Genomic DNA, 19,611 nt, shown 5'->3' with positions numbered 1-19,611 from the left:
GGCTCTTCCTGTTACATTTAAGATCCATAACGTTTTTCATAAGTCTCTGTTGAAGAGGTTTGTTGAGCCAGTAGTTCCTGTGGTGGCACCTCCTGGCCCTGTATTGGTTGAAGGTAATGTGGAATATGAGGTTGAGAAGATACTGGATTCTCGTCTGGCTAGATGGAGACTCCAGTATTTGGTTAAGTGGAAGGGTTATGGCCAGGAGGATAATTCTTGGGTCTCTGCATCCGATATTCATGCCGAAAGATTGGTTCGTGCTTTTCATCGGGCCCATCCTGATCAGCCTGGTGGCATGGATGAGGGTTCGGTGACCCCTCCTCAAGGGGGAGGTACTGTTGTGAGCTCATTTTCTCGTTCACCTTTGATGTCCAATGAACTCCCTCTGCTGGTGAAAGGAGGTGGTGAAACTGATTTGGATGGGAGAAACATGTCACCTGAACAGGTTGATTGCGATTGGACATCCGGAATCTCTGAGTGGATATAAGGCAGCCGACGCCCTGTAGGGTTGCTGGTGATTTCTCTGCTCTGAGCTCTGGCCTCCAGTTCAGTTCCTGTCTTCTAAAGCTAAGTTTTGCTCTGTTATTGTTCCATGAGATTTTGTCTGATTTGCTTAGTTTTGTGTTCAGCCAGCCCCGGCTGGGGCTTTGCTGAATTTCCATTTTTGTCCCTGATCGGTTAATTCTCTTTTGCTCTGTCTTCAGAATATATCGGAGTGCTGATATAGGGATTTTGAAGTCTAGTGACTTCAGGGCCGTTTTTCCTATCAGACGTGTTGGGACATTTTTGGTAGAGTTATTGCGGATTGCAGACAGCATCTTTTCTGTCCTTTCCTATCTAGTTAGTTGGGCCCCATCGTTTGCTCTGCCTGTCTTTCTGTCTGTGTTTGTGTTTTCATCTGTTTTGACCGTCAATACATGTTGGGGGCTGTCTATTGCTTTGGGGTCTGCTCTGGGGCAGTTTAGATTCCCCCTTTCTTTCTTTAGGCTTATTTAGCTCTCCGGCTGTGACGAGGCATCTAGGACTACCGTAGGAACGCTCCACGGCTACTGTTAGTTGTTGTGAATAGGATCAGGGGTCTGCAAACCGCTAGCTACCAACCTCTCCGGTTTTCTGGACTTAGCTTGCATTTTTGTTTTTTCCTCCTCCGGTGACTTATTCATAAGAACTGCCCCTATGTACAAGAATATAATAACTATAATACTGCGCCCTATGTAGAAGAATATAACTACTATAATACTGCTCCTATGTATAAGAATATAGCTACTATAATACTGCCCCTATGTACAAGAATATAACTACTATAATACTGAGCCCTATGTACAAGAATATAACTACTATAGTACTGCTCCTATGTACAAGAATATAACCACTATAATACTGCCCCCTATGTGCAAGAATATAACTACTATAATACTGCCCCTATGTGCAACAATATAACTACTAAAATACTGCTCCTATGTACAAGAACATAACTACTATAACACTGCCCCCTATGTACAAGAATATAACTACTATAATACTGCCTCTATGTACAAGAATATAACTACTATAATACTGCCCCCTATGTACAAGAATATAACTACTATAATACTGCCCCTATGTACAAGAATATAACTACTAAAATACTGCTCCTATGTACAAGAATATAACTACTATAATACTGCTCCCTATGTACAAGAACATAACTACTATAACATTGCCCCCTATGTACAAGAATATAACTACTATAATACTGCTCCTATGTATAAGAATATAAGTATTATAATACTGCCCCTATGTACAAGAATATAACTACTATAATACTGCACCTATGTACAAGAATATAACTACTATAATACTGCGCCCTATGTACAAGAATATAACTACTATATTACTGCTCCTATGTACAAGAATATAACTACTATAATACTGCCCCGTATGTACAAGAATATAACTACTATAATACTGCTGCTATGTACAAGAATATATCTACTATAATACTGCTCCTATGTACAAGAATATAACTACTATAATACTGCCCCCTATGTACAAGGATATATCTACTATAATACTGCCCCTATGTACAAGAATATAACTACTATAATACTGCTCCTATGTACAAGAATATAATTACTATAATACTGCCCCCTATGTACAAGAAAATAACTACTATAATACTGCTGCTATGTATAAGAATATATCTACTATAATACTGCCCCTATGTACAAGAATATAACTACTATAATACTGCTCCCTATGTACAAGAATATAACTACTATAATACTGCCCCTATGTACAAGAATATATCTACTATAATACTGCTCCTATGTACAAGAATATAAATACTATAATACTGCCCCTATGTACAAGGATACAAGGATATAACTACTATAATACTGCCCCTATGTACAAGAACACAACTACTATAATACTGCTGCTATGTACAAGAATATAACTACTATAATACTGCCCCTATGTACAAGAATATAACTATTATAATACTGCTGCTATTTACAAGAATATATCTACTATAATATTGCTCCCTATGTACAAGAATATATCTACTATAATACTGCTGCTATGTACAAGAATAAGGACCCGTGGAAGCGCTCGAGTAGCGTGAAACGGCCGTAGTCAGCCATTTGACACACTCTCCTTCACATCTCTGACGTGACATGTAATTCAGTGTCAATAAACATTCATCATTATCCCGCAGAGTGCGACCTTTTTCTCTTGGAAACTACATTCGTCTTGCTACGAGGTCAAGCACCCGGGAGTCCTGGATGTGAGCTCTCCGCCTGCTGCCAGCCACGGACCTTAGCACGGTAACAGCGGTGACGTCCGCTTTCTTGCATTGACTTCATGTACAAGAATATAACTACTATAATACTGCCCCCATGTACAAGAATATAACTACTATAATACTGCCCCTATGTACAAGAATATGACTACTATAATACTGCTCCTATGTACAAGAATATAACTACTATAATACTGCCCCCTATGTACAAGAATATAACTACTATAATACTGCCCCCTATGTACAAGAATATAACTGCTATAATACTGCCTCCTAGCTGTGAGGTTGTGTGTCTGTGGTTCTCCTCATGTCTGGAGCAAGCCCAGGGAGGGGCCACCCTGGGCGGGGAAGCTCCCCAAGCAAGTCCCTGGCTTCCAGGCCTACACTGGGAGTAAACTCCCAACCTTCTCATGTGAATGGAAATCCCAGAGTTGCCTCTGGGGAAAATAAACCTCAGAATGGAAGTCCCCAAAGATCATGCATTGAAGCTCAGTACAGGAAAGAAACAAGAGAAAGCTTTGTCTGTGTGCAAGGATGTTGCAGTTAAACAGTCGGCCAGTCAAGGCAAACAGTGCCCAGAGCCTGGAAGGAAATCCCAGAAGGCATCGTCTGCTGAGACCCTGAGTGCTGGAGGGCAGGTGGCTGCACAGAAGGTGAGGCAGAGTCCATCACCAGCCTCAGGTGTGCAGCTCACTCCAGGCAGACAGAGACGGACATCTCTGGAGAAGCAAACACTCCAGGAGAACCTTCAGCTGGGACATGTGGTGACCAGCATGGCGAGCTCTGGACGCACGAGATTGCAGGCTGGTGGCGGCGGTAAAAGTGTTGCGGAGGCTGGAGTCACAAAACCAGCGACATTAAAAACCAACGTGTCAACCCCTAAAGCAAGACCCCAGAAGGAGCCGCCGCGTGCCCCGGAGCTACAGCTGGCAGAGGAGATACCAGGACTGGTCAGGAGGATGGGTGAGTTGCAGCAGCAGAGGAATCTTCTGCAAATGGAAATAGACTGCATTTACAAGTTGAAGGCTGCTAATCCTGGGGATCACTCTGTATATGACCAGAGACTGAATGCACTGGGGGTAGAGCTGGCAACTGTGGTGCGGGACATAGACTGTGTGCTGGCGAGGATGGGGCCCCTGGCAGAGACATATAGGAACCAGGAGCGGTTTAGGTCCTGCGCGCAGGACTCTGCTGGTTCCCGCACAGACATTGTCCCAGGGGGGACCCGGCAGCAGGTACGGCCGGTGCTGCAGCCCGCCAGCTTCTGTTTTAAGGAGGATCAGATACTACACCAGCAGCCGCAACTACCTGCGGCAGACCCCAAGCAGGAGCAAGAGGCTCAGTTCCCAGCAGTACCACAAGTCCCAGCATGCCCAGCACAACAGCAAGACAGTGGACATGAGACTGCATCTACTGTTGGAGCCCAGGAGAGCACTAATTCTGAGGATATTGATACTGTTCATGTGGGGTTGGGGGCTGAAGGGGGTACAGAGTCTGTGGTGGACATTGCGCATCCTGATGACGCTATTGAGATTGATGATGTTGATATTAATGTGCAAAATGTCTGTGATTTCCCCCCTTTGGTTTCCAGCACACAAGGTGCAACAGGCCCCTCCGCTGCAGACCCTCGCCCTGTCAGTCAGCCCAGTGTGGCCCCACAGGTCCCTCCCAGTAACGTTTGGAGCCGCGGCGCTCCGTCCTTTACCTCCGGCGCCAATTACACCGGGCAGGCTTTCAAAAGGAGGAATGTGGTGCGGTTCAGGCACAGAGGTGCCAAGGAGGATCTGCCGGAGAGGAGGCTTTTGGTCAGGGAGCTTCTGTGCCGCCAGATGGGGTTTGCGCCGGTTAATATCTTGGCGGTCATAAATCTGCCAGACAGACAGGGCTATGATATCAGCTTTAAGCTTATGTCTGATCTGGACAGATTCTGGGCCAATTTCCCCAAGTTCAGGGACGCTGATGGCTGGAATAAGTTCAGCTTCATTCCAATATCTAAGCCGGATACCGCCACGGTTAATATCATCTTTTGGAATGAGGCTGTTCCCCCGCAGGACATTGTGGTGTGGCTCCGGAGGCATTGTGACCTTGTCTCCGACCTCACCAAAAACTGGGATGAGGACGGTATATGGACTGGTGGATGGAAGGTGCTGGTGAAATTGCGCCAGCACAACAATATCACGGCTCACTTACCCAACTCCTTCTTTATCGGGAGGGAGAAGGGAGTTTGCTTCTACCCTGGGCAGCCACGAAAGTGTTTTAAGTGTGGTAAAGTGGGTCACCTGGCAAACACCTGTACCGTGGTAAAGTGCAGCCTGTGCGGGGAAGTCGGCCACTTAGCGGCAGATTGCCAGAACATCAAGTGCAACCTCTGTGGGGAGGTCGGCCACCCTCACAGGGACTGTCCTGAAGCCTGGCACAATATATGCAAGCTCCTTCCTGATGAGGAGTTAGTGACAGGGACAGAGGCTCAGGAGGAGGAGGCTTTAATGTCAGGGACAATAATGACCAGGTCAGAGGTCCACCAGGGGTCCGCTCAGGTAACATCAGAGCAGCTTTACACAGAGGGTACAGAGGGGAGCATGGAGGTCGTCCCTCAGGTCCAGCAGCCACATGTAGCCACCACTTCAGTATCACCATCTCTAGCTGAAGAAAGTGGCTGTAATCAGGTTAAAAGGAAAAAAAAGGACAAGGCCTCCCGTAAACCTGAGGAGGAGTATGTCACTAGCCAGGGTGGCAGGAAAAAAGTCCAGAGTTTGGCAGGTGTGATGTTCGTGTCCAATAAGTTTGATGTTTTGTCTGAGTCTGATGGGGACTTGGAGGAAGAGATAAAAAGAATAGAGACTGAGTATGACAGGGACGTAGCGGACCATCCCCCTACAAAACGGAAGCCCGTACCTGCTGACACTGAGATACAGTCTGACATGGAGACCGGTGGTAGTCAGAACATCTGTGACCCAGACTTATGATGGCGGCTTTTACATCTCTGCTCCTCTGTTGTGGTATTGTGATGGCAGACTTCTCATTAAAAGTAACATCCAGTAATGTGAACAGCATTAAGGTGAGGAGGACGAGGCACGCTGTCTATGACCATCTCCGATACCTGGACGCAGATGTCATCTTTCTGCAGGAGACGCGGCTGACGACTCAGGGGCTCATGAGGGAGGCTGAGAGGGAATGGCGGTCTGGTCCCTCTTTTTGGTCACTGGCTATGGAGTCGTACGCCGGGGTCGCCATTCTGTTTAACACCGGGCATGTGACAGTACATAGGATGACGGAGGTGGTAATGGGAAGGTGTCTGGTCCTGGAAGTCACTGTCCATGGGAGGCGTCTCCGCCTTATTAACATCTATGGGCCACAGACGGTGACTGACAGGATACAGTTATTTAATGATGTCAAGCCTTATCTGTTCACCTCTCTTCCAGTGATAATGGCGGGGGACTTTAATGCTATACTGACATCAGGTGACAGCTCCTCAGGTAGAACCGTGACGAGGGATGGTAGGATCTTGAATAACACAGTCCTGCAGGCCGGATTAGGGGACGTCTTTAAACGGGGAGGACGAAAGCCAAAATTAACCTATTCCTGCTCCAATAGAGGCAGTAGAATAGATCTGCCTTTTGTAAGTCCCATGGAAGTCATTGGTGCCATGAGTGAGAGAGTCATCCCATACTCAGACCATCTTGCCCTATATTTCTGCCTGGAGGCCACTAAGCGAGCTGATGTTGGTAGGGGGTTATGGAGACTCAATTCTAGCCTCCTCCATGATGTCTCTGTCCAGAGTTGTGTCCACTCCCTTTTGCAGGGTCATCTACAGAGAGTGGACTTCTATGACAACATGGCCGACTGGTGGGAGGACGTCAAGGATGATATCAGATACCTCTTGAAGAGACTGTCAGTTAAGAAGGGCAGGAGTAAGTATAGCCAGTACCTAAGGCTGCGCAAAGAATTGGAGTCACTCTATTCGGAGGGCGGGGGTAACAAAGAGAAGATCGACCGGTTGAAATCTGAGATAAGGCAGTATCAGTACAGCAGGTATACCTCCTTGGTTCTCGAACGGGATTATGGGGTCTTAGGGGCACCTGATCCCTTTGAGAATTGCCGGGAGCGGGTGGCCAATAAATTGGTCACAGGTCTCATTGACTTCCAGGGTGTATTGCAGGAATCTCGGGAGGGTATCCTGGGGGTTGTGAAATCTTATTATACTGACTTGTTTCAGAGGAAGGCTTTGGATAAACATAAAATGACTCAATTCTTGGAGGCAACTCCAACACCTGATATTAATGATCTGGACTTTTCTCCTTTGACAGCAGAATTAACGGTGGAGGAGGTTAAGGAGGCCATTGATAAGTTACATCTGAAGAAGGCACCAGGTCCGGATGGTATAACAGCAGAATTTTATAAGAAATTCAAAGACCTCCTGGCTCCAATTCTTGTGGATGTTTACAAAAATTGTCTAGAAAATCACCTGATGCCTCCATCCATGAGAGTGTCCTCATTAATTCTGCTGTCTAAAGGTAAGGAGCCGAGCGACATCAAGAACTGGAGGCCAATTGCCCTCTTGAATGTTGACAGGAAGATTCTGGCAAAGATCCTGTTTTCTAGGTTAGTTTGTTTGTCCCCGGCACTGTTGGTAGGCTCTCAGTTTGGCACGGTAAAAGGGCGGAACATCTCTGGAGCAGTCATCTCGATACGGGAGATGTTTGAGAGATGTAAAGCTCTGCGGTGTGGGAGATAAGTTGTCAGTCTGGACCAGGCTAAAGCCTTTGACAGGGTTGATCATGACTATCTGTGGGCCACTGTGTCAAAGTACGGTATTCCAGGAAAATTTGTGGATTGGCTGAAGACTTTGTACAGAGAGGCGGTGAGCTTTCCTCTGATCAATGGTTGGCAGGGTGGCACTTTTGGAGTTGAGGCGGGGGTGAGACAGGGCTGCCCGCTGAGTCCACTCCTGTATGTTTTTGCCATAGACCCATTTTTGAGGTCACTGCAGGAGTGTAACTTTTGGGGGGTGCCGGTCCCCCACTACTTGCCTCTGAAGGTGGTTGCCTACGCGGATGATGTGACTCTGGTGATATCTAATCCTCATGAGGTGCAGATGTTGTCTGCGGCCATCAGAAGTTACTCAGAGGCCTCCGGGTCTCTGGTCTACCTTGAGAAGAGTCAAGCTCTGTGGACATTGCAATCTGACCCAGACTTTGATCTGCCACAGTTTAAGGCCTCCACCCATATTAAGATCTTAGGGGTTAAATTTGGGAGGGACGATAATGCCAGCCTAAATTGGGAGGAAAAATTGGAGACCGGAAATGCAAAGGTTCAGCGATGGAAGAACTGGAGGCTGACTTACAGAGAAAGGGTTGCTATGTTGAAGACTTACCTGGTCCCCGTCTTTTTGTATGTCTCTGTCGTTTTTCCTTTGCCAGAATCCTTCTCGGCGAGGCTCCTCAGCCTGTTCTTCCAGCTCTTGTGGGGGAACAGGATGAACCTGATAAAGAGGGGTATAACGTACCTACAGCAGAGTGAGGGCGGGCTGGATATGTTAAATCCAAGGGTTTTCTTTGACTCCTTGTTTCTGAAAGTAAATTTTGGGAGCATGGATTCAAACAGTAGCTCCCTGTGGGCGAATAGTATCAGGTATTGGATATTGCCTTTTGCGGAATCTTGGGTGCGAGGCGGCAGTCTCAAGAGGAGGAGATGGACAGGTGACCACCTCCCCCAGTATCTGGAATATGGTCTGAAGTGTGTCAGGAAGTGGGGACTGGAGAAGTCTTACATTGAGAGTAATACGAGGAAAGATCTGTGTGCTCATATCTGTAGGACTTTCTTCCACTCTCCACTGGCCCTAAGAGATTGTGCCACTAGTACCCTTCAGGACAGTCTCCGATTCCTCAATGGGAGGCGACTTCCAGCAAAGTTTTTTGACATTGCTTGGCTGTCGCTACATGGGAAGCTCTTTGTGAGGGGGAACTTAAAATATTTAAGTGTTCCGGATCGGAACTGTCCCCTTGGTTGTCAGCAGGAGGAAACCATGGAGCATTTTATTTGTGATTGCTGGGGAGGTAGGGAAATATGGACGGAAGTATCGACCAAGCTGAAAATCCCCAGACTGCTGTCCCTGAAATAGCCTGACATTATCTATGGCGTCCCATCCACTGACGGTACCATCGACAGGGGGACAATGTACCTGAACATTACCACCATTAAATATTACCACTGGCACATGAGAACCCAAGTGTCCCTACACAGCGAGCCCTTCCATCCCGTCACCGCAGCCACAAAGATACTGTCCGAGCTCAGATGGATAAGAGCGATAGAGATAAAGAAAAGTCAGAGTAATGAGAAACTGTGGAGGAATGTGTCTGTGGGATAATAACATGATCGTGTTACTAAAAGTGTTTATTTCATATTCTTCCTTCCACAGGAGTGAACTCTAAGTTACGTTTATTCCTAATGTATTAATTTAGTTCTATAATTATTGTCTGATGCATTCATGAGAATTTTTGTTTTGTATTAAGGAAGAATTCTGTTTATTTTAATTGTATTTGTTGGTTTTATACAATAAAAATTGCCCCCTATGTACAAGAATATAACTACTATAATACTGCCCCCTATGTACAAGAATATAACTACTATAATACTGCCCCCTATGTACAAGAATATAACTACTATAATACTGTTCCTATGTACAAGAATATAACTACTATAATACTGCCCCTATGTACAAGAACATAACTACTATAATACTGCCCCTATGTACAAGAATATAACTACTATAATACTGCTCCTATGTACAAGAATATAACTACTATAATACTGCCCCCTATGTACAGGAATATAACTACTATAATACTGCCCCTATATACAAGAATATAACTACTATAATACTGCCCCCTATGTACAAGAATATAACTACTATAATACTGTTCCTATGTACAAGAATATAACTACTATAATACTGCCCCTATGTGCAAGAATATAACTACTATAATACTGTTCCTATGTACAAGAACATAGCTACTATAATACTGCCCCCTATGTACAAGAATATAACTACTATAATACTGCCCTTATGTGCAAGAATATACTGTAACTACTATAATACTGCTCCTATGTACAAGAATATAACTACTATAATACTGCTCCCTATGTACAAGAATATAACTACTATAATACTGCTGCTATGTACAAGAATATAACTACTATAATACTGCCCCCATGTACAAGAATATAACTACTATAATACTGCCCCTATGTACAAGAATATAACTACTATAATACTGCTCCTATGTACAAGAATATAACTACTATAATACTGCCCCCTATGTACAAGAATATAACTACTATAATCCTGCCTCTATGTACAAGAATATAACTACTATAATACTGCCCCCATGTACAAGAATATAACTACTATAATACTGCCCCTATGTACAAGAATATAACTACTATAATACTGCTCCTATGTACAAGAATATAACTACTAGAATACTGCTCCTATGTACAAGAATATAAGTACTATAATACTACCCCCTGTGTACAAGAATATAACTACTATAATACTGCTCCTATGTACAAGAATATAACTACTAGAATACTGCTCCTATGTACAAGAATATAACTACAATAATACTGCCCCCATGTACAAGAATATAACTACTATAATACTGCCCCTATGTACAATAATATAACTACTATAACACTGCCCCTATGTAAAAGAACATAACTACTATAATACTGCCCCCTATGTGCAAGAATATAACTGCTATAATACTGCCCCCTATATACAAGAATATAATTACTATAATACCGCTCCTATGTACAAGAATATAACTACTATAATACTGCCCCCTATGTGCAAGAATATAACTGCTATAATACTGCCCCCTATATACAAGAATATAACTACTATAATACTGCCCCTATGTACAAGAATATAACTACTATAATACTGCTGCTATGTACAAGAATATAACTACAATAATACTGCCCCCATGTACAAGAATATAACTACTATAATACTGCCCCTATGTACAAGAATATAACTACTATAATACTGCCCCTATGTACAAGAATATAACTACTAAAATACTGCCCCTATGTACAAGAATATAACTACTATAATACTGTTCCTATGTACAAGAATATAACTACTATAATACTGCCCCTATGTACAAGAACATAACTACTATAATACTGCCCCCTATGTGCAAGAATATAACTGCTATAATACTGCCCCCTATGTACAAGAATATTACTATAATACTGCCCCTATGTACAAGAATATAACTACTATAATACTGCCGCTATGTACAATAATATAACTACTATAATACTGCCCTTATGTACAAGAACATAACTACTATAATACTGCCCCCTATGTGCAAGAATATAACTGCTATAATACTGCCCCCTATATACAAGAATATAACTACTATAATACTGCTCCTATGTACAAGAATATAACAACTATAATACCGCCCCCTATGTACAAGAATATAACTACTATAATACTGCTCCTATGTACAAGAATATAACTACTATAATACTGCTCCTATGTACAAGATTATAACTACTATAATACTGCCCCTATGTACAAGAATATAACTACTATAATACTGCTCCTATGTACAAGAATATAGCTACTATAATACTGCCCCCTATATACAAGAATATAACTGCTATAATACTGCCCCCTATATACAAGAATATAACTACTATAATACTGCTCCTATGTACAAGAATATAACTACTATAATACTGCCCCCTATGTGCAAGAATATAACTGCTATAATACTGTCCCCTATATACAAGAATATAACTACTATAATACTGCTCCTATGTACAAGAATATAACAACTATAATACTGCTCCTATGTACAAAAATATAACTATTATAATACTGCCACTATTTACAAGAATATAACTACTATAATACTGCCCCCTATGTACAAGAATATAACTACTATAATGCTGCCCCTGTGTACAAGAATATAACTACTATAATACTGCTCCTATGTACAAGAATATAACTACTACAATACTGCCCCTATGTACAAGAATATAACTACTATAATACTGCCCCCTATGTACAAGAATATAACTACTATAATGCTGCCCCTGTGTATAAGAATATAACTACTATAATACTGACCCTATATACAAGAATATAACTACTATAATACTGCCCCTATGTACAAGAATATAACTACTATAATACTGCCTCCTGCAATTGATTTCTTTTTTTTTTTTTTTTTTTTACAAAGATCAAGATGACTTTTTCCCAAATTACAAACCCATTTTACTTACAAGGTCCTTAGTTTCGGCATATGGTTAAAACTGGAAACAGGAATTGTAGTGATGTTGTTGTTGTTGAGGGTTCTGAAAGAAAGATGAGAACATTTAATCATACAGAGTAAAAACTTACAGGGATTGTTAAGGATTAGAACAAGCGATAGCTCTCCATACTTTCCCTTACACATCGTCACGACAATGGCCAGAGCGGAGAAAGCCGCTGCCAAAGACCTCTGTCAGTGGCTTACAGAGCTCAGCATATATGAGCATACCTCTTTTGAAAAGTAAGTTTCATAGAAAAAATTTTTAACCCATAACATGAAAGTAAGGTTAATAATATAACTTTCATTATAGAATCTTTAGTTTTACTCAGATTAATTGATGCAAAAATGAGAACAGTCCACATCAAAGACTGCTACATCTAATATTATGAATGATCTCCATGATATTTAAGGACAGTCTTCTAGGTGTGGAATGAGCATGCTGGCTATATATTGTAACATCTATCTTTTTCCATTCTTCAAGAACGATCTCTTTTAGAGCCTGGATGTTGGATGGAGGGTGATGGCAACTTGTCTGGTCAGAATCCTCCATATGTGTTCAGTTGGGTTCAGATCAGGAGACACTTGGCCACTGAGTCACTTTCACCCTGTTCTTCTTCAGAAATATGACAGTTGGTTGTTTATTATCATTGTCATGTTGGAAAAGTGCACGCCTACCAAGGGCATGGAGTAATGGTGGCATCTTCTCTCTCACTATACAGCAGTACATCTTTGAGTTCATGATCAATGACATGTAGCCCCCAGACAACAGCAGTTCATGCAGCCCCACATAAGGACGCTGTCACCACCATGTTTCACTGTAGGCCTCTGGCATTTTTCTTTGCATTCCTCACCTTTGTGACACCATACAGTTTTGAAGCCATTAGTTCCAGAAACATTTATCTTTTTCTCATCAATCCAGTGCATAGAGTCCCAATATCTTCATATTTTTCAGAATGGGTCCTGTCGCACTGTAGGCGGCTTTTTTGTACATGGCCTTTAGGAGACGCTTCCTTCATCGATAACAGCCATGCATGCCGTTCCCCTGCAATGTATGCTGTATTGTGTCACGGAAAACAATCACCATGGTTTGGCTTTCTACTTCTTTAGATAACTGCAGTGAACTTGAGTGTGGAATTTCTTCAACTCTTCTCATTAGAAGAGGCTCCTGTTTAGGTGGTACCTTCTGTGGTCACTTGGATGTCTCTTTAGGATTGTTACAATTTCATCTTTTTTACATTTCTGTATCACTTTTGCTACAGATTTTGACAGATAAGTAAAGCTTTGCTAATAGTCTTGTAGCCATCACATTTTTTTGTGTAAAAAAAATAAAAAATTCTTTCTCAGGTCCTGTGATATTTCTCTTCCATGTGGTGCCATTGTGGTCTAGTGAGATTTCTCTCCCACGTGGTGCCATTGCTGACAGCATAAAATAGGAAGGGGCGTTCTTTATTACATAAAACTCTTTTATGGTTCATTATCTGCAGGACACCTGTATAATGAATCAAACTTACCTGTGGTCAAATTCTTGTTAATTAGAATTTTACAGTCTAAATTTTAGCTTTGCTCCTAATGCTTTTATTGCAGTGTACTCATTTTTTGCAACATGGTCTTGACTCAATTGCAATGAATGGGTCTTATTTATGGGAGTATTTTGCAGTATAGTGTCCCATAGAAAATGTGGATTCCGAAAGGAGACTAAAGGTTTTCTGACAAATCTCTTGGGGTGTATGTGGCGCCCCTGAGGGTTCAGTCATCACAGAGATACTGCACCTCCTCCTGAGGTGTAGTATCCGACTCCTCAGGTAAAATGGGGACACCTGACCAGACTCCAGCACCTGCACCCAGCACGGAAACCTTAGAACAGCAGAGGACCCTCTATGGCCCCTGCTTGGTTCATGAAGGGTGATGGGAGGTGGGTGGAGCTTAGATTGCACTAAGAGGGGAAAGCTGACAGGAAGTTAGAGCAGAATCCCCTGAGAGGGATGGAGTGACAGGACGTTTATGCAGCAGCCTCCTGTGAGCTGGAGCTGCTGGCAAGGAAAGAGAGAAAGGAAAGATCAGTTCTTCAGAAGGAAAGATAGAAAAGAATGGAACGTGAGTAGGAGAGAACTGGGATCGGAGCTAGGGCAGAGCTCATTCCTAAGTTTAAGGCGCTGGTATCCGAGGCTGTGCGTGATACTAATGATCCTACAGCAGAAACCGGAGGAATAGAAGTTGTGACCACTTTATTCCCACCTAACACTCGACGACACAGCAGCAACGGGTGTGAGCCAGGACATGATTGTAAGGAGTCCCTGAAGTAGGCTACAGCTGCCTGTCATGCGAGTGGAGTTCTGAGTAACAGCAAGAAAAAGGAACTTGGGTGTAATTCATAACTACAAGTTCAGATTAGCGCTAGTAAGGAGACGTCCAGAAAAGGCACATACAGACAGGAGTGCTGGAAGGGTGCATTCCATCTGCCTGGGATTTGGCTGAGCCCCTGACCTGGAGGACACAGCATAGAAGCGGGCACCTGTCTGTACCAGAAACGTGAGTAAAGTATGGGAACTGCATTCAGCTGTGTCATTGCCTTCTTCCTGCGCCAATCTACTCAGCGCTACTACATCTCTGTGCCTAACACTACACCATCTACCTTAACATCTACCACTGCTGCCCTGGGACTACAGCTCTGCCTGTGGAAAGCTATTACACCTCTGCTGCACCACACCATCTGTCCCAGAGGATCTGCACCGCAGTGCTGGTCACCTCTGACCAGATACCACAAGTGACGTCACGAACTTATCTACATATAAACTTTATTCCACCTATTTTACATGGACACCCAGGGCCAGGACCGGGTCACTGCCACCACAACACATCCCCTTTAAGACACCGGCCCGGTACCGAGTGAGAACCCCGCTCGCCCAGGGGGTGATTCAAGCACTTATTTATGCTACACATATATGCACATATTGCACATTAGTTTTATTGGGTACAGGATGTGAGGGCTTGGAAGAAGTATGCAGGAATGTTCCCAAGGCAAACAATGTGAAAAATAAACCACAAGCACAACTGACAGCAATTTACCATCCATCTCTTTAAAGAACATTATGAGATGAAATTACTGTCTGTATTGGAGAAAACAGGGGAACATAATTGTGACTTACGCAACAACGGCTGTGTCCTCTGTATCAACCATGGCTTTATTTGCATTTTGGCCAGATGTTACATTATAGCGAGTGCTGCGTCTCTTATACGCTATTATTTTTTATTCCCTCTTGAACATTGAGTGTAAAAGCCATGATCGCATTTTTACATGGAGTACCGCAATTCTGTAATTGAATATATATATATATATATATATATATATATATACACTTTAATATGTAATTGTATTAATTGTTTTTGTTTTATTTTTTGTTGTTGTTTTTTTTTTTTGTGCGGGGGAAAAAAGAAGAGTGCGAAAATAGACTTAACAAAATCCTCAAAATCCTTCATATTCTATTCTGACCTTGCCAAGCTGAGTCATTTCTTTTTTTTTCACCTTTTATAGAGCTCAATTTGAGAGACAAGTACATTCTAGAGTAAGAAATCTAAGAGTTCTAGAGTAAGAATTCTGCCTAACGTATATAAGGTGAGGTGCATACATAAATGTGGGTCTGTAAACTGAATACTTCCTATACTTACAACACTTCCAGCCCCCGAAGAGCGCGGAAAGCTCCGTCCTCTATGCAACTGATCTGATTCTTGTCCAGTTGTCTATGGATAAAAGACAATATTAGATCAGTAGACGGTTCACAAGATGAACAATGGTATACACAGATATTGCAGAGGTATTGCTCCTTTTTCCCCCATGCAACAATTCTAGATTGCTGTTTTACCTGCCATGTTCAAGCTCCCTAATATTCTGCTTTTAACTGCTGCTCTGCAGGAATCTGTACTCTGATGTCAGATCACGGGCCTTTCCCTGTCTGAACCTCTATGTAAGTATAGTAGTTATTCTTGTTGGGCAGCAACAAGCAGCAGGTAAATCAGCGCTGCAGCGTAGTGTTTGGGTGAGAAGGCGGCAAAATAAAGTAATGAAGCATATTAAAAAAATATATAATTATGGTGCATTATTTAAGTTACTCTTTAAAGGGAATCTATCATCTGTTTTTTGCTATGTAATCCAAAAGCAGCGTGATGTAGGGGCGGAGATCCTGTTTCCAGTGATGTGTCACTTACTAGACTGTTTTGCTGTTTCAATAAAATCAGCGTTTTATCAGCAGGAGATTATCACTACAGCGCTAGGTGTTTCGTGCCTCCTGGTCCAACCACATTCCCAGCACTGATTGGCAGCTTGGTGACAATATACAGTGTACACAGAAAGCAGCTTATCTGTGGTGTGGGCGGGGTTATATACAGCTCAGCATTCTGAGCTCTGCTAGGTCCGCAGCACAGAAAACTGTGATTGTATCACAATTGCTGCACCCAGCAAACTAAGTGACGCAGCGCTGGAATCAGGGTCTCTGTCTCTACATCATGCTGCTCTCAGACTAGATTCCTATAAGAGATGATGGTGTAAGTGAAGCAATCATCACAGGATAGGAAAACAAAGTGGATGCAGCTCTGCTCGGTCACTGCGTCCCATTCACAGTTTTTCCCTGCAGAGCAGCAGTGCTCCTGGTCATCTGGTTGTGCAGAAAACCGGCGGGACTCATTCATTTGAATACAGCAGCGCGGCAGTGGGTTGCTGAGAATGGCCCCGTTGCAAAGTAAAATCTGTGAAGGGGAAATAGTGTTGTAATGTCTTTATTCTCAAGGACAGTGGGGGGCACAGAGGTTAAAGCCCCAGCGATTACTTGTTTTAAATTGTATTACTCTCCAGGTATTGTTAAGATATGAATTTTCATAATATACAGTTCTTCATTACCTTACTTTGCTTCCTTCTCCCCCAAACAGCTGTTACAGTGTTGTTTCAATGCCCAATACATGCTCCTTTAGAAGCCCCTTTGAACTGCTGCTCTGCCAGAATCCATACACTATGTTAAAAGTACCAGGATGGGGAGCAGGGAAAGCCACGTTCAATTTGCCATCACTTAGGCTAGTTTCACACTAGCGCTTTGGAGCGCAGCGACGGCCTGCGCACGGTCGCCGCTAAGCCCCGCCCCCTGCCGCGCCTCCGCCGGTAGCTCCGCCTACCGGCGCACGACGCTGCATGCGTCCTGCGTCCCCTATCTTTATCACTGGGGCCGCAGGCCGTGCGCAGTATGTGTTTGGCGGCGCATGCGCCTTTTTGACGGTGCGCCGACCTGCGCCAAACGCAACCTGCTGCAGTTTGGTTGCGCCGGCGCACCGTCAAAAAGGCGCATGCGCCGCCAAATGCATACTGCGCACGGCCTGCGCCCCCAGTGATAAAGATGGGGACGCAGGACGCATGCAGCGTCATGCGCCGGTAGGCGGAGCTACCGGCGGAGGCACGGCAAGGGGCAGGGCTTATCGGCGGCCGTGCGCAGGCCGTCGCTGCGCTCCAAAGCGCTAGTGTGAAACTAGCCTTACTAAGACGGGCCAATCCCTTTAAGAGTACAATCACCAAAATCACAAAAAGAGGCACACAAATGTTTATTAAAAACACACTGCACATTTCATGACTGATCCAACCTCTCGATCATCCGGTACCTGAAGAAGGGGTCAGATTGACTTCTAAATGTGCAGAATATTGCTAATAACTGTTTTCATCTTAAACGTGATTGTTGCTGAGCTAGATGGGGCATCCAGTGCTTTTTTTTTGCACTTTCCTGGCAGTAAGCTGGTAGTGTTGTTTCGCCAGGCAGGAGGCCACTGACACCCTGGCACAGCCAAGTCACATCAGAACTTTGGGGACTTACAAATTCTTCAGTTCTGTCGCTCCCCGGAAAGTTTTTCTTGGAATTGCTTGGATCATATTCTCACTGAGATCACTGCAAGACAAAAAAAAGAACATTTCCTGTTATCCTTATGTTTACGATGATGTACTAGTCTCATTCCTTCTGATATATACACATACTGTATATAGGGCCCATATACCCTGTAGGGTCATGCAAAGGATCATATAGTGTATCAGCCTCTACGCAAGGAACCGACTGAGTGTGATCCTGACCACTGGGCACTAAGGGTCCTGGTTCCCTTCATTCAAACACTTGGTTTGCAATTAGTGGTGAGAGAACATGCTGGGATAAGGTGTTATCTGAGCATGCTCGGGTGCTAACCAAGTGTCTTCGGCGTTTTCGAATAATATATTCGAGTCCTCGCGGGTGCATTACATAAACATCCTACTCATTTCATTGGGTATCGTGTAATACTTTTTTCCACCAGTGTTGGCGCTGCAGGGAAATTAACCATTTGCTGCAACATTTTCCTGCAGATCACAACTGATCAGTGAGGATTCCAGCAGTGGGACATCTAGGAACCAACTTCAAGGACCTCGTTAACAAAGAGTTTCTCCTAAGCCGAATAAGCCAACCATTTTTTCTTATGCAGATATTAAATGGCGCCTCTGCATAGAGCATGTGCAACTAGTTTGTGTCTGACATTGGCGAAGGAGTTCTGTATCCACACCACTAGTGCTGCGTGGGAAGTGCTCATATTAACAGCCAAGCCAGCCCCCTTATCGGTCTACACGTAGGCTGTGATAGATAAGGGGATCGGTTTAGCTCTTGACATGAAAAATCAGCAAGCCCCCTTCACTCCCAGACGTACCAACGCAGGAGTGTCTCGAGCTGCCAGGAGCCCAGACCATGTGGATATCTATAGATCAGGGAAATTCAAGCCGTATATTTTTCATTTTTAAGCTTTTTTTTTCTGGCCGGACACCCCCTTTAAATACCAATTTATTTACTGTGGCTCCATAAATAATTTCTCCAATTTTAGAGAAATATTCAGGTATAAGAGTAATAATAACTCATTGTCGCGTTTTCTCGGCGGAGCGCGCCGTCTCGTAGTGGAGGCTCGCTCATCCCCATTCTATAGATGCAGCCGCCGTTTCCTTCGGTAATAATATTGTTATAATTAGCAGCGAGAGAAGTTTGCCTCTTCCGAATCTTAATCACGGTAATAAAGGGTAGCGGCGCACACAATGGCATTCTCATTACAGAGCTGCTTTATTAAACACAACCGAGGTGGTAATGAGGACATTATTCACTGGGACCTGAATGAGAACTGCAGCCGGAATGGGACCATTATCACAATATGGAGCAAACAGCCTAAGCAGCGGCCCCATAACGTGACGAGAAACCACCATTGAGCTGAAATAATGCTCGTAATCCTCCGCTATTCACAGCGTAAACCGGTAAGTGACGTCCTCCTGCACCCCAAGTGTTTTATCTCAGTGCAATGGGAGGGGCGTACGACACAATCGGGGGGAACATGCCCAAGAAGTTGGGGGGCCACTATCACCTACAAAGCAGCTTCTGTCACAGACACATAAATAGGTGTATTATTGGACTGCAAAATTCCCAATACTGTTCTTGCACAGGGGTCCTCTTGTGGAGGTGCATGGCC

The 19,611-nt window shown here is 43.7% G+C and overlaps 1 protein-coding gene across 1 annotated transcript in view; it reads right to left on the bottom strand.

Moving 5' to 3' along the window:
• The window catches only part of SLIT1 (slit guidance ligand 1), a 424,914-nt gene that overhangs the window by 145,822 nt on the left and 259,481 nt on the right, over window positions 1-19,611 (bottom strand). The window contains exons 5-7 of the mRNA XM_073552870.1: window positions 17,961-18,032; window positions 15,781-15,852; window positions 12,086-12,157 (exon numbers count right to left, since the gene is read on the bottom strand). Coding sequence (XP_073408971.1) covers window positions 12,086-12,157; window positions 15,781-15,852; window positions 17,961-18,032 — 216 coding nt within the window. The remainder of the gene's footprint in view (window positions 1-12,085; window positions 12,158-15,780; window positions 15,853-17,960; window positions 18,033-19,611) is intronic.

The sequence above is a fragment of the Dendrobates tinctorius genome, unplaced genomic scaffold (assembly GCF_039654945.1).
Source record: "Dendrobates tinctorius isolate UK_male_01 unplaced genomic scaffold, ASM3965494v1 ptg000196l, whole genome shotgun sequence".
NCBI classification, from domain to species: Eukaryota; Metazoa; Chordata; class Amphibia; order Anura; family Dendrobatidae; genus Dendrobates; species Dendrobates tinctorius.
The sequence above is the reverse complement of the archived record's forward strand: the minus strand, read 5'-3'. Positions and strand labels throughout refer to the sequence as shown.